Below are 15543 nucleotides of genomic sequence, written 5' to 3'. Positions count from 1 at the left end.
GACGCAACTGCCGATCGTCATGATTGAAAAGTGCGACTTCCTCAGCATTAGATGTTGTGCTATGAAGCTCATGTAATATTGTTTTGCTTTGTCGCGAACTGTTTGGAAGTTTCTGGAGGACGGAAAAATGTTTTCTGTGATTTCAGATAAAGTTAAGGATAACTGGCAACCACCATGATTTTAAGCCACAATATGGCCAACTGTTGTTACTCTGAAGCGTAGCTTATTTAGTGGCATGCTATACTCTATTTCATATTATGATGTACCACAGAAAAGGCTGCAAGCGCGAGCTCCATGCTCTGGGATAGATCTCGGCGGCACAAGCTCTCGTGCATCAAGGGCAGCTGTCAATGCTATGAGCTCGCGCTTCTAGCCTTCGCTGCGGTACAGCATAAGGTGAAACCACCGTGGGTGAAATGGAGAATAGCGCACACCTGGCACACACCAGCTTGGAGCGCGTGGAGCTTCGATCACGCAGACTTTGTTTTCAGTAGTAGAAGAAGTTAATTTGTCATATGTGCCCATTCATTTCATGTTTGCCGCATTTGTTACCCATCCGGTCTCGATATCGACGGGCCTGAAACCGATTCGCAATCGTGTAAATTTTGGGGGGTGTCAGTGTCCCTTTAAAGCTAACCAAACGTCCTTGTATCATTTAAGGTAGTCTATACTAAGGTGAATTCAGTGCAGCGCGCGTAAAAACTTGTTGTTTCCGAACGCTTTTTTTTAGCTTCTGATCGTGATCATGTTTTAGAACATATTTCTTTATGTTGAGAGGTATCGAAGAAAGAAGAAAACTACGATGGAATGTGTTAGCCTCAGGTGTATTTTGCCCATAATGCTAATCTTTCTGGACCATTCTAAGGTCAGGGGAATTTCAGACTTCTTCACGTCGACCCGTGAACTCAGGTTTGCTCTGGACACGGAAACGTTAATCAGTGAGGACCTCCATTACTTCCTTTCCCTTGAAAGGCATCGTCTGAACCGGCTTGAAGACGACGTTCTTCGACTAAACGAGCAGATCGCCATAGCCTATGACTCCTTGAAAACTGAACCATTGGAGTACTGGAAGATAACGTCACTATGCAACCAGGCTGCGAAGATGGCTAGTGCCAGGCTGACGAGAAACCTTCACGACGCGTTCTCCTACTCCCCGCTTAAAGACTGGTGGCCCACGAAAAGCGACCTTACAGGAGCAGCACTGGGTATATGCCGACTTCGGGAAACTTACAACCTAACAGTAGACCAAATGAGAAGGTTGCGTTCGTCCAAACTTCCGGATCTGGACGCTGATGACCTGAAGGAGCTCGCAGAGGGTTGCGCTGCCCAGGGAGACACCGAAAACCTGAACGCTTGGACCTTGGCCGCCTTGCATCAAGCTCGCTCTGAAGGAGCGCTTACATCGAACTTCCAACAGGCTACAACGAATCTCCTCGAGCGCGTTAACCTGTCGACGAATGCAGCGAAAGAGTCCGCTGAGTACATGTCCATGTGTGTTGCGAATGGCGATGTGAGGCCTCGTCAGAGCAAGCTCTTGTGCAAGATATCAACCATTGGCGGTCACCCTTTCCTTATGTTGCAACCTTTCAAAATTGAAGTGCTCTCTGAAGATCCTAGAATCGTCGTCTTTCCCGACTTTTTGAATCCTAGAGAATGTGAAATCTTTCGAAGTATTTCACAAGAGAAACTTTCTCGCGCAAAAGTCTACCTGGGAGGGCCTCCAGAGGGAGGTTTCAGCCTCCGGCGTACCAACAAGGTAAACATACGGGTCATTTTGGGCACGTCACCGAAAGGGAAGGACGCCATTAGACTCTTCATGGATGTTCACATTATCCTGGCTGTCCTTGAATTGTTTCAAAAGTCGTAGTCAACTTTACGCACAAGAAAAATGCCATTGGAATCGCGGATAATACAACTTCAATTTAGACGTTCTCGCAATTCTTAAAAGAGAGACAAACATGTGTAACGACGGTGTTGACTGATCGTTAGTTTTTGGTTGTCTGCAAGCGTTCGAATAGTCCAGAACGTTTCACCTAACGTTCGAAATAACTCTTGTTACCACTCCGTCGCGGCGGCTTTTTGCGGCGTTGCTCGTATGGTGCCTCGATGTGAGCGCGTGCGTAGAAAAAGACTCTTATCATTATCGCGCAAGTAGAGCAGTCATTCCACATATGTCGCTCTTTTTTAACTTTGTACACGAATGTAATGCCCACAACAATACCATAAATACTCACTCGCTTAGAAAAAAAATATTGTGCAAAGATTATTGATAAAAACAAGGAAGAGGATTATTTGACAATTTTTTTCTATCTTTTTTTTTTGTCAAGTTTGCTGCCCAGATGTCCACGTGTTTGTGTAGAGAAATGCCATCTAGGCAGTGTTGGTGGCCACGCGTTGCAGGTAACGACATTACCACTAACGCTTCACTTTTTCCTGTAAAGTTGTAACGTATTCGTTTCTTTTTCAAAACTGTAACTTCGGTGCGTACTCGCGTTACTTTTTTGCAAGTAACGTGTAACGTAGTTGCGTTATTCGTTACGTTATCTTCGCATGACTTAATCGTAACACTTGATTTTTTTTTCTTTTCGGGTTTTTAGACACCATGCCATATAAATTTTTGAGATTTTTGCGTGATTTGTGTGCTGCTTTTTTTGTGAGTATTTAGGTGGCACCCTAAAAATATGAGGTAATCACGTTCAGTTTCCGGATGGACATACGGTTTCTCGAAATATGGTGCTTATGCAAACCTGTAGCGTCAAAACAATAAAACGTGTTAATTCATAATTAAAATGTAACGCAAAAGTAACCTGCATTACATTTTGTCGGTAACGGTAACACGTTCCTTTTATTTGGAGGTAACGTATATCGATAACGCGTTCCCTTTTTTTACATGTAAGGAGCAAGTATTTCGTTACTTTTTTTTTTCGGTAACGCCTACAACACTGCATCTAGGTCATTATACTTTCCAATCAATATGTGTTCTTTAAAGTGTATGCGCTCTGGTAACTCTCGACACCCCAGTTACGTTTGACTTAACGATAACTAAACAAGTAGTAAAAAAATTTGTTCGGAATTTGCTCTCCCGTCTTTATTCTAAAATATCTGAATTCCCGACTCCCCCCCCCCCCCCCCCCAAAAAAAAAAAAAGAAGAAAAAACACCTCGAAGATTTAATGACTACAATTCAAACATACAACCAGCCTCGTCATTCGCCGAGTTCCATCTGTAGATTGCAGCGATTAGCACTCCTATTTGCTTTGAGGTAAACTGGACGCTCCAGATTTGTTATAGTGAGCTCTCTTGCCCAATCAAATGCCTAAATAGTTAACAGGAAAAACAGTTTTTTACCCTAGCTTGGAAATAGCTGAAATTTGAATTGAGCCTTTGGTAAACGTTTACTTACTTTATAAATGTCTATTAGGCAATCACTGTCTCGAAGAACAGAAAAAGAGATATTGATGCATTGAGGATATATTAGCTGCCGTAGACCGGACTCCGGCCACTCCACAATGAGAAAAAGGATATCAAAACAGAAATAATTTTACATCACAAATTCGTCACCTAGACTAACGTTTATGGGTATCCACGGTGTCGCAACATTTAAAACTGATTTTGCGATTTGTGACTTAATTAATGGGACCTTGATTCGTTGGGTCGTGCTTTAGTTGCCAGTTCACACAAGCGCACACAAATTCCGCAATCTTACTACAGGATGTCCCTTTTCAGGTCTTGCTGTAGCAAGAAGTTTTTTTTTTTTTTCTTTTTGCCTTGTCGAGATCTGCGGTTATACAATCAGACATATTATTAGCTATAGATTCAGCTAGTAGCACGCCATTTTGTACTTCTATTTCATGTATATGCGCATTGTGTAGCAAGTATGAATTAGTGATGACACGCAATTACTAATAATAAAATTGTGGCTATCTGCTGTAGCAGCTTCGCGTATTTAACCCCATTTCGTCTGTTTCCCTTTTCAGCCTCCAGGACACTTCAGTTTTCGTTGCACGATTCGCTAGGCGGTAGCTTCCCGTTTCCCTCCTTCACGCCTTTTCCGCTGGGTGGCGCCGCCTCTTTCCGAGTAGGCACAATCTATAGCGCACGCGCAAGAGCGGATAACCCTTGTCTCATTAGGTGTCTGCACTTACCTATCCCTCGCAAGCCCTCTGACCCTGCCTTTGGGTATTTTGTTTTCCAGGTCGCCTAGATGTCCGATGACCTGCACCCTCTACTTGGCAAAGTGTCGCGGCGAATCGCCCTGGCCACGGGACTCACGCTGACGTCAGCCGAGATGTACCAGGTTGCCAACTACGGTCTGGGCGGCCACTACATCCCACACCCTGATTACGCCGGCTTTGGCGAAGCCCAGGGCGACATTTATAAATCCTCTGGCAACCGACTGGCAACAATGCTCATATACCTGGCCGACGTGGCCGGTGGGGGTGCGACGGCTTTCATCAATATGAGGCTGGCGGTGAAGCCCACACTCGGCACAGCTTTGTTCTGGTACAACCTGAAGCCTTACGACGGTCCGATCGTCAACGAGAGCTTCTGGAACCAGAGAAGGTGCGGAGACCCGCGAACCTTGCACATGGGATGTCCGGTTCTTACAGGTTCGAAGTGGATTGTGACCAAATGGATTCACGAAAGGGAACAGGGCATAGTGACGTACGATCTCCCCAATTAGGCGAGAGCTTGTTGATACCTTTTGTTAACAGTTTTACCGTATGAGCCAATACTTTTTTAGATAGTTGTTTGGCGTGGTGTTACAGAAATATTCGGTGCTTACACTCCTTGAATATGAAGTCTAATTTATCAGCCGTCAGTATGAGGTTGGTTTTTTAGAAAATCGTGAAACAGTTGATAGCTGACAAGAATTCGCGTACCATGGCGCGCTGTTTTTTTTTCCCCTAGTTAAAAAGAAAAACACCTTGTTAGGAACAATGAACCAGTCCTACGACGAAGATCTGTTAATGCAAAAAGTTGCTACATTGCGGTATTTTATAAAAATATTTTATGAAAATATTTATCTTTGTGTTATAATTGTTGAAAACCAGTTTTTGCACAAAAAAATTGTTCTGGTACTGTGTTTCTATACCTGGCGACATTGCCAGCTTGCAAGGTTGCTCTCTCGCTGGGCCCCGTTATGGGTTTCGACGCACTTTTCAACGTTTTTACATTGAACCACTGACTGATGACTTTTTTTCTGTGTTACTGAACTCATAAAAGTGCCGTTGTCTCAAAGCGTAACACTGCGTAGAGGTCATATTGCTTTTGCTCTGCGTTCAAAAAAGGCCAGGTGCCACGGAACCTCCGAAACTGAGCTTTACAGGACATGGGGCTGCACAGATGCTCTGGACCCCGGAAATGGTCGAAAATACGACAAATTCACTCCAATGGCTGCAAAACAATGGAAGCGCTTAATGACCGCACTGCCTGTGTGAGTAAGCCCTCAAATAGATTTCCTTAGCTACATTGGTTTAATTTTATATTTGAAAACGGCATCCTAGTAATTGAAATACTGCACGGAGCAAGCAGTATTTCTTTTGAGCACGCAGAAGGGCACGTGCAGAACCGATATCGCAAACTGATTAATTAATTCTGCAAATGAGTTAGTTCTGAAGGCTTTAAATGTGCCCGTAAAGCGGGTATTAAACGAGATGTTTCAATGGCGCCTTCTTATGGTTCCCGCCTGTGAAGTGAAGACCAGTTGTGGCAACTAGTTCGATGGTATGTGTTAAAGTGGGAGCTTGGAGTCGTCGGTTTCTTAAATAAGCATTCTTGCAGCGAGCGGCGGGGAGCCCGTTTTGCACTGCTTCAAATTCCGTAGACCGATTATAATGGTGATGATAATAATTTGTGGCAATTTCCTTGTATTGTATGGTCATAGCCTCCTCTATACTGACGAAGCGTGGCGGATCGTCACGTAACGCGGCCCCCGAAAGTTAAAAGATAGAGCGGCAGACAAGAGTCTAGGGTGCCTCGATGTATATGAAGTGTATGAGGTGTACGAAATGTATGAAGGCTCCCTACAAGAGTCATGTAACGGGCGCCCCGCTGCGGCGAGACGCCGGAATACACTTGCCCCGAGCGATGGTCTCGTGCTTCTCGCGTTCCTCGGGCAACCGCTATTTTTCTCGTCAGGTTTTAAAACCATGTTTCGGGTTCTCGCCGCTCAAAAGCTGTGCGCTGAATACCAGACACCCCGAGAAAGGCTCTGTGCTACCAGATCCTCGCTCTCCAAATCTGCGACCGGGCACTCTATGGCTCCGTCATCGAACTTCGAGGCTTTGTGAATATAGAGGAGGCTATGGTCTGGTTTACGTTTGGTTTGGTTGCGGGTGCCACCATGCGCCCTGCAGTAACAGTCGCTGCCGCGCAAATGCAATGACCTGAGGAGCGCGCGCGAGAAACATTCACGAGGCCATGGCTGGAGCTCCATGGCTTGAGGCCGCCTGCTTGCAGCGACTTACGCAGAATGCTTCTTCGTCTTCCGTTGAAACACATTTTTATAAAGAAGCGTCTACTTTTCGTAAGCCAAAGAGGGATCGGTGGCCAAGTGGGCTAGCGCACGCTAGAGTTCCTGTATAGACTCCCTACGGGAGCTAGCTGAGTTGCGCGTCTGTTTTCCACGTGCCGCCGCGCCGCTATTCGCCGAGATCCGATCACGTGAGGAGCCGGATCAAGTGCCGTGTAGGAAAATAGTCGTTGCACACGCCCCGGAGTACGTTCCCCTGCTTTTGAGCGCGCCGCGGGCCTCGAACGCGCGGCGCTGCTATTCGCCCAATTCATTCACGTGAAGAGCGGAATCAACATGCCGTGCAGGAAAGACGGCGCTACGGAGATGAACGCGCAGCTCTGGCTCCCGTAGGGAGCCTGTAGACGCTTTCAGCGCGCGCCAGATTGAGCCGCCATAGCCGACCTTCTCTTGTCTAAAGGCCCGTTCACACGATGCATTTTTCTCGCGCATCTAGTGTCGCGAAACGTAGTTTCGCGAAATGGTTGCGCCGTCTGAACGAGTCCGAAAAGGACGCGCGCATCTAAAAAAGGTTGCGCGCACACCTCGCTTCTGGAGCGAGCTTTTGCTGAAACTTTGCCGAGACCTGTCAATCACTCTGAGGGCGCCGCCAATGGCCGCTCAGAAACGCTCTCACGTGGCCTTTGAGGGGGGAGCGAGCTGTTTGAGAAGACCACTTCACTGCCGGTGTTGTAGCCGAGCCAAATTCGAAAAAGAAAACCGAAACCACGAACGATGGATACTGCCTGTGCTTCCGCAAGCACGTCAAGCACCACTGAAGGAAAAGTGAGTAGCATATCGGAAAAAAATCCAGAGATGGACGAAGACGTAATCGGTGATGATGATAATTCGCGTATATTTTTAGTCATAATTAAGAAATAAAACCTTGAGACAAGGAAACAAAAAGGGACGTACACAGTACCGTCTCAAACCAGCACAGCGTACAGCTCTCATTTACTTCCACAACAGTCTTCTTCTTTGTCAACCTCCATCCAAATTATACATATTCAACAGTAAATAAAGTAAATAACAGTAAATGACAATTCAACACCTGGTAAATGACAATTTAAGAGTAAATTAAGTAAATTGAAGTAAATGAAACGACGCTGAATGGCTAATTGTGATGATGATGATGTTGGCTTTCAACTGAAGCGCCACTTTATGGTCAACACCCAAACTATTTTCGCGAGTCAAAACGTCATCGTTGTTGCACGTGAAGCGGTACGTGTGAACGAGCACATTTCGCGAAACTTAAGTGTCGCGAAACTGTTGCGCGCCTAAAAGATGCATCGTGTGAACAGACCATTAGCGCACACGCGACATCGCTCCAAGTAGTGCAGTATGTGAGAAAAAAAAAATTAAAGTGAATTGACTGCATAAAATTCGCAAAAGATGTCCTTAAGATAAATAGCGATGTGATTCGGAGCTCACTCAAAACACGGTGCATCGGTGTGTGTTGTTGTTGCACGTGAAGTGGTACGTGCGAACAAGCACATTTCGCGAAACTTGAGTGTCGCGAAACTGTTGCGCGCTTAAGAGATGCATCGTGTGAACAGACCGTTAAAATGGCAATAACCCGTCCGTCCTGCTCTGGTAATGATCAAGTGAAGCGAGCGGAATAAACAAGGAGAAAAACTGAAGGTCGGTTATGGCGGCGCCTATGCACAGCTGCCTGAAAGCGTCTAACTCTAGCGCACACCAGCTCGGAGCACGTAGAGCGAAAGCTCGCGCTGCAGAACCCAGGGCTCCAGGGTTCAAACACCTCCCCTGCCCGTTTCGATCTGGATGAGCATCGTACCGGCGTGCGGTCGTGTATCACTATACTGCGTGGTGCACGCTAAAAACCCCAGGTAACAGTCGTACTGCACTGGCTAAATTGTTTTTCTACAGTGGGTAACAATGTCGCCATGTTCTGGCAGACTAAACTCCTGCTGTATAAACAACTAACGACTAATTTGTTTCATGCGCCTGCATTGGCACACAGTTTCAATCACGGTGGCCGAAACAGTTGTTCTTCTAACGTTGCGAGACTCATCCCCCACCATTTGAAAACAAATAATTTCCCTCATTCATAATTGGCAGCGAGCAGGTTTTCCTGAATCAAGTAATTTTGAAATCAGCCCAACTCCTTCAGTGTGGTCCAGAGGCTTTTTCAGCGAAAAGCAGCCAAGATTAATACCCAACGGACCGACCGGCGTGGATGGCTCAAACTTGAAGCTAACCGAACACAACCAAACTCAAGAAAAGCAGCTATCGAACCTTCCCATTCACTTGACTGCAACATTGGTGTCCTCTTCAGTGAAACACCTCGTCTGTCATCCTCGGTTCACTGTTCTACATCCTTATAAAGAAATCACTTATCAGTTATCAAGTAGCCATAACTTTGAGTGTAATTCGAAACAGACAAGAAATCAAAACGTTTTTCCGTGATTCCTCCCCATCCAAAAAATCGAAAGTACGCGACCATATGTTGTGCAGTAAACTGTCTTTCAAACATGTGATGGAAGGAAACAATCTACTGAGGCTTCACCACACTAATGAACACTCAGGCAAACATAAGAAATTTTCGGATCTTCGTCAAATTAGATTGCTCGCCACCGCGCCGACAACACGTGCCCGCGAAAGCCACCAGAGACGCGGAGGGGCGCGGAGCGACCTGGTTCGGCTGGTTCCCGGTTTTCCCGCTTGGTGGCGTTCGTTTCGCTGGAGTCGAGAATATCCGATATCGTCACATCCGAATCGGGAAAGTGAACCAAACGAAACAATTCTCTCTGAAAGCGGCAAATAGCGGGTTCGAGTGGCAAACGAAGCCATCGAGACAGACACCCTTCTGTGCTCCGAGACAAGATAGCGAAAACAATGAAGAGAAAGATAACGTATGTTACAAGGAAAGCCGTCATTTTTGGATGAATTTGTCTAGCCTGCTCAAGGTCAGTATGCTCTTAGACATGGGCTGCATCATACATCACCTTTTTTACAACTCGTTAATAACACGTTATTACACCGCAGAAAAAAAAATTATGTATTGTGACACAGTTCGATACTTGAATACGCATTACAGTTTCAAGGGGGTGGGCGCAATGAGAAGCCTGAGGATCCCAAAAAAAGGTAATAACAATAAACATAATATGAAAAGCGACGTTGGCAAGCCTCCTTGGGATCCTTGTAAAATGGAAACAGTTAATCGGAAATCCGAACAAATTGTTTTGAAATTTGACCCACGTGCGGGCAGCAACACACTAATTTATACATCTGCCCTTTCATTAATTTTATAATTTATTATCCTTTTAGCTTTACAGACTGTAGCAATGTTAATATTTTGCAAACATTTGTGAACGCGCTTTTGTTTACACACATCTCAGAGTCGTAATTTATGTTGTTGATGAATGCAGCGTGCTCATTGTACCATAGACTAATCGAGGAAAAGGCTACCCAAGCTTACTCGCGACCCAGGCAAAAAAAAAAAGAATAAAAAAAAAACGCCAGTTCACGGCGCTTTGTATTCGGGTGGAGATGGTCACATGGTGCGCCGCTGGCACGTTTTTCAGGGGCTCGCCGGCGACTCACCACTTGAATTTGTCGCAACAAGTACCGCCAACCACTGTTGTGAGAGAGCGCAAGACACGTGGCACGGGCGAGTGCCCCGCCGCCGTTTGCTTCAAAGGGGCGTACGAGACATGCACCTCGTGCAGTGGCGCATTTGACGCTATTGAAATAACGACAGAAAATTCAATGGAGGCAACGCAAGGTTAGACTTGTTCATTTTCCATTAGTGGTTGTTTACCTTTTTGTCACTGCATGCCACCGGCGTTCTCTTGTGCAATAAAGCAAGAACAGAGTAGGCAACGACCGTGAGAGTAATGGTTTGTTGTCTCTTTGTGTTCATTAAAGGAATACTACAACCAAATTTCGGCGCTAAATTTTTGGTCTATATGTGTTCAAAGGAGCAGCATCACATCGAACACACCAATATCTTGTTAAAAAGTCACGAAAGGAATTTTAAAACGAATTAAACGATTAGCGAAGAGCACCTGGTGGATGTCGCTAACGCCTCGCTTGTAATGCCCGTCTAGGAACCTTGACAGCTAGTGACGAGGTTGTCTCGCCTCCGGCCACGACGAGAGAAGAGGGGCAAGAGGAACTCCCCTCTTCCCGGGAATGCCCTTTGTGTGTCGCAGAAGTCGCTATTGTCCCCCTACAAGATTACAGAAGATTAACCCGTCACTCAAAATTCGTACAAAAGCAGCCGCTTCGGTGGCTGGAACGACTAGGCCATCCTTTCGACGTCAGCCTCGCCGTAGCTTTGCTCGTCCTGAGACGACCTACGTCACGATTGCGTTGGATGTCACGTGGTCTCCGCTGGGCCTTCTCCGAGCGCTTGCCCGAGTGGGCCGTTTATAACGAAAATTACAGCCACCAGGCTCAAAATTCAAACGCGCGGTTGTCATTTACGGATATTGTGGATCATATTGAACCTGTTTTTGAACACGACGGTAATATTTCAAATTTTGTTGAAGTATCCCTTTAAAGTTTTAACAGCAATCTGAACTACACCACTGGCGATCGATGTACGTGGTCCACCGCTTCGAGGCGGCCGAAGGTCTGTGACTGTGGCAAACTCGGATGTCTTCCTCGTTAGTTGTGACATGGGCTCCATGGTTTCGGATTTTTTCACCTGGCCTGAGTCGCCTGTTATTTCTGCAAATAAACAGCGACAGTTGTGACTGGTCGTCAAAAAACTCAGTTGGCTGAGGCGTTGGTCAGCTTGTCAAGTTCGATCAGCGGCCATTCTGAACGGCCGACCGTCTCGGGCGGGTCGCTCCAAAAATGCGAGTCTATCCTCCACTCGCCGATTTAGAGCGGGTCCCACAGAGCGCACTTTTGCCTCCCTCGGAGATTTTGGAAAGTGCTACAGATATACCAGAGGAATTCACATCTAGAGTCATTATCTTACAGTGTAATTCTACAGTGCCTACGACTCGCGCGAGACCTGCTAACCCCGTTTTTTTTTAAGATTTTTTTTTGGTCTTTAATATTTTTCTTTTTTTTTGTGTGTGAAAATGTACAGTTCTTAAGCTTCGTATTTTGAGAATGGTGTCGAAGGACAAATTTTAGCTGGCTGCAACAATTCCAAAAATAATTACGGGATTTCAGTTGATTTTTATTTGCGTTATTTTTACCTACGTGATGAGAAAAAAAGAGCTGTGTTTGCGCGAGATCGTTTTTGCGCGAGAATTCGTTCTCCAGGAGCCATACGCTGGTCTCGTACAGCCAGACGGGGACTGCGACAAGCACCCAAGAAATGCCTCCGTCTCCGGTGGGGGTCACTTTCCTCGGCTTTACTTATTTCGTCGTCAAGCTGTTGACAGACCTGGCATGCGAGGCCTTATTCCCGTGGTGCGACCACCCGGTCAACTGCTTCGACTTCACGATCGAGCTCAGCCAAAGTGTGGACCACAGCGTGGACGCCTGCGAAGGTCTGTACGATCACACGTGCGCCTTTTGGGCCCTGAACCACCCACTAACTTCGTCTCAATTTGACCATCTAAACTCAAGAATCCACCTGGAGCTCTTCAAACTGCTCAGCAAGCCACCTCAGCGCCGCTCCCTTTCTGTTTTTGACAAAACTGTGGCTGCCTTTTCCGAATGCCGGGCAGTCGAGTTGAAGCAGAAAGAGCACCTCCATGTCCTCCTCGATGTCCTCAAGAAGTACTCGCTCGAGTGGCCATCGTTGAAGGTAACCAGCAAAGCTAGCGTTATGGAGGCGCTAGTGGGACTGTCGCTCGACTTCCACTTTGGCGTCATATTCGATTTTCAGATGACCATTGACTTCAAGACGGACAATCGCTACGGATTCGCGCTCTCGTATAGCGGTCTAGATCATAACAGTTCCGTACTGACAAATCACGAGCGTATTCAAAATTGTCTGAAGTCAATACCTCCGAAATCCAGTATCAGTCCCGTCGCCATAGCCGAGAGGATAGTGTCAGTAAACACCGAGCTCAGGGCTCTGACGACTACATTTAAATTAGCGAACAAACTTTTTCCTCACCGCACTACTATTCAGGACGTGGGAAACGCGACGGGCCCAGTTTTGAGCACCGGCGATTGGGTGAACGCAATTAACAAGCACTTACCCAAAGACAGGCAGATCACATCGAGCAAAGAAATCGTAGTGTTTCAAGGTGGGCTGTTGCCATATATTAAAGAACTCCTGCGCGGTCGAGGACACAATGCTATTGACCTTATGATCTATGTAGGATGGGTTATTATTCAGTTGCTCAGCCCCGGCCTGTCGTTCGGTCAGATAGGCTGCCTGGACTTAGCGGGTATTGAAACAAGTTTCGGGTGCCTGCAATTAGTGAATCAGATACTTCCATTCCCAATGGGACGGCTTCTTTTTGATGCGATCAGTCCCGCCGGTGTGGAAAACTTGACCTACAAAATTCTAACCGATGTCAAAAGCGCGACCAAGCAGTCCTTTGAACAGCTCTCCTGGATGGACAACAAGACTGTTGCTGGCGCCAAAGATCGTGTGGATAGCATCATCTCTGTAGTGAGCCTCCCAGAACACCTAACGCAGCGCAAAGACCTCGAGCAGGCCCTAGATTATGTTCCTTCTTTCCAAGATCCTTTCATTCGAAGCTACCTGGAAACATTGCAAAAACAGTCGGAAAAGGAGAAACGGCTTCTCGTACATGACCCTTTTGTGACCGTTCGCAGAGATGACGTTTTTATTGAAGTGACCTCAGTTAACGCGTATTACATTCCCCTCTGGCACATGATTATTATTCCCGGCTCCATCATGCTGCAACCCTTCGTCCATCCTTCCCTCCCGACAGCCGTTAACTACGGTGCCATTGGAAAAGTGATGGGTCATGAAATTACGCACTCGTTCGACTTTCTATTTGGAGACATCGCCAGGTCGGGCGACAAAGTCGACTGGTACAGCAAGGACTCGCGTGCCGAATTCAAGAGAAAAATAGAGTGCGTAATGGAACAAGTGCAGAATGCCTCGGACATCAAGGGCATCGGTCTCAGTTCTATCAGCGAGTCATTTGCGGATACAGCAGGGGTGGAGAAAGCGTATTCTGCCTTTAGCAGAATCGCCAAAGGCAGTGGACTGCTTCGGTATAATCCTGATCAGTTGTTTTTTGCGAGCGGTTGCTTCTCCTTCTGCGGAAGTAAACGCGAAGGAGTCGACAAGGGAAAGATATATCCCCCGACGTTCCTGCGCTGCGACGTGCCCGCCGCCAACGAAGCACACTTCGCCGACGCCTTCAAGTGTCCGAAGGAAGCGCGGCTGAACCCGACCAACCGCTGCGACTTCCATTGACATCACTGTAGTGGAGACCGACGCGGCTTCCCTATAGTGAGAGACTGGCGCCTCTACATTTCGAGATCTGAGCTTCCATGTGTAAAGTCGCGATATTGACTGTTATCTCGATAACTCGGCGTATGGCGCCTTCATGCACATTCAAACAACATATAGCTACGGCATAAAACCACTTCCTATTTGCCCCGTCGTTACCTTTATTCCTTCGCTCAAGATGAAAGGCAGGTCATCTGGCTGCCGCCATCTCTCCTGTCCTGTGTTCAAACCTGCTATATTCTGCGTCAAGTAGTTCGTGCTACGTTATGGTTAGGTAACACACATGAGTGCTTCAACTCTCTCATCGCTTCCTCAAAGACGTTTCGGAGAAGCGATAGAATTGCACCCCTTTCCATCACGGTGATGAATATTGATAAACGCGCAATAGGGAGATTCAGAATAGAGGGCCCCAAAATTAGGGGGTCCCTAAGAAGTATAGGAGCTCATTACTGCGCATGCGCCGAACCTAAACCAGGTTTTGGGTATGCGTTCGCCCCTGATGCCCCAGTCCCTCTAGAGCGACAAGCAGAGACATACGACACGCAGTGACACCGAATAAGCTACGCTTCAGAGTAACGACACTTGCCCATACTGTGGCTTAAACTAATTGCTGCCAGTTATCTAAAATCACAGTAAACGTTTCTCCCGTCCTACAGAAATGTTTTAACACCTCGCGACAGATGAAAGCAACATTTTATGAGCTTCCTAACGCCGACGCTATACTGAGGAGGTCGCACTTTTAAATCATGACAAACGGAAGTTGAGTCTGCTTCGCCCAAGCACCGAAATGGCGGCGCCCACGACAATGTCCGGGAACAGAGCGCCGATATACTCTAACAGCCGCGTCCCACTATAGCGGCAGACAGCTACAAACGACAGCGACACACGACAAAGAGCGACAGACGACACTAACAGACAGCCTGTTTGTCGTAAAGCCCCTTGATACAGGCGTTTTTTACAAGTACCGCCAACCATTGTTGTGGAACCGCGCGGGACACGTGCCACAAGCGGGTGCTCCGCCGCCATTCGCTTCCAAGGGCCGCTCGAGACCCGGGTCTAGTGCACTCGCGCATTTGGCGCTACTTGCACGACAAACGCAAACATATCGAGGGGCTTTAGTTTGTCGGAGTCCGCCGTCCCACCTGGCGGACACGACGCAGGGCGCGGGGACAAGGAAATTTGTTTTCTAGTGTGACTGGAGTTGTCAACAAAACACTTTAAAATACACAGACAAACTGAGTCTGGCGACGCAATTTCCGTATTTTGCTCTTTGGGCATAAAACGCGCGGAAAAACACGGTGAAAGTGGAGACGATTACTTTGTTTCTCGTCCGCTTTCTCTTCGTTTGCCGTTGGCGGCTTTCCGCAAAGAGTCGTGACAATCGACACCAAACTTTTTCCGAACTAGAATACCCGAATCGATCCTTTTTCGGGTCGTTTGAGGAATTTTATGTGAGCCACCACGGAATTTCACGCCGATTTAGAGGATGTTTATAACTTCATATCCGAATGATCGAGGGCAGGCGTTTTTTGGAGGACAATACGGCATCCCGATTATCACAGAACGTGATGACAAGTCTCAAGTCTGCCGGAATGGCTTGTCGCAGAACGACGTATCGTAATTCGTGGTGAGCGGTCTACTTTGGTAAGTCCTCGAAC

At 46.9% G+C, this 15543-nt stretch overlaps 2 protein-coding genes across 2 annotated transcripts; both read left to right on the top strand.

Annotated features, from left to right (window-relative positions):
• The first annotated feature begins 838 nt into the window (after positions 1-838).
• LOC120840820 (prolyl 4-hydroxylase subunit alpha-2-like) lies at positions 839-4683 on the top strand. The gene is made up of 2 exons (XM_040211546.1): positions 839-1756; positions 4204-4683. The coding sequence occupies exons 1-2, from the start codon at positions 839-841 to the stop codon at positions 4681-4683; spliced, it is 1398 nt and encodes a 465-aa protein (XP_040067480.1).
• Positions 4684-11815: 7132 nt separating this feature from the next.
• Positions 11816-13849, top strand: LOC120840819 (endothelin-converting enzyme 1-like). The gene has a single exon (XM_040211545.1). It carries the CDS (start codon positions 11816-11818, stop codon positions 13847-13849), a length of 2034 nt encoding a protein of 677 aa, XP_040067479.1.
• The last annotated feature ends 1694 nt before the right edge of the window (positions 13850-15543 follow it).

Source organism: Ixodes scapularis, unplaced genomic scaffold (assembly GCF_016920785.2).
Source record: "Ixodes scapularis isolate PalLabHiFi unplaced genomic scaffold, ASM1692078v2 PGA_scaffold3__209_contigs__length_174095766, whole genome shotgun sequence".
In the NCBI taxonomy this organism is placed as follows: Eukaryota; Metazoa; Arthropoda; class Arachnida; order Ixodida; family Ixodidae; genus Ixodes; species Ixodes scapularis.
Note: the sequence above shows the minus strand (reverse complement) of the source record. Positions and strands in the feature narration are given on the sequence as shown.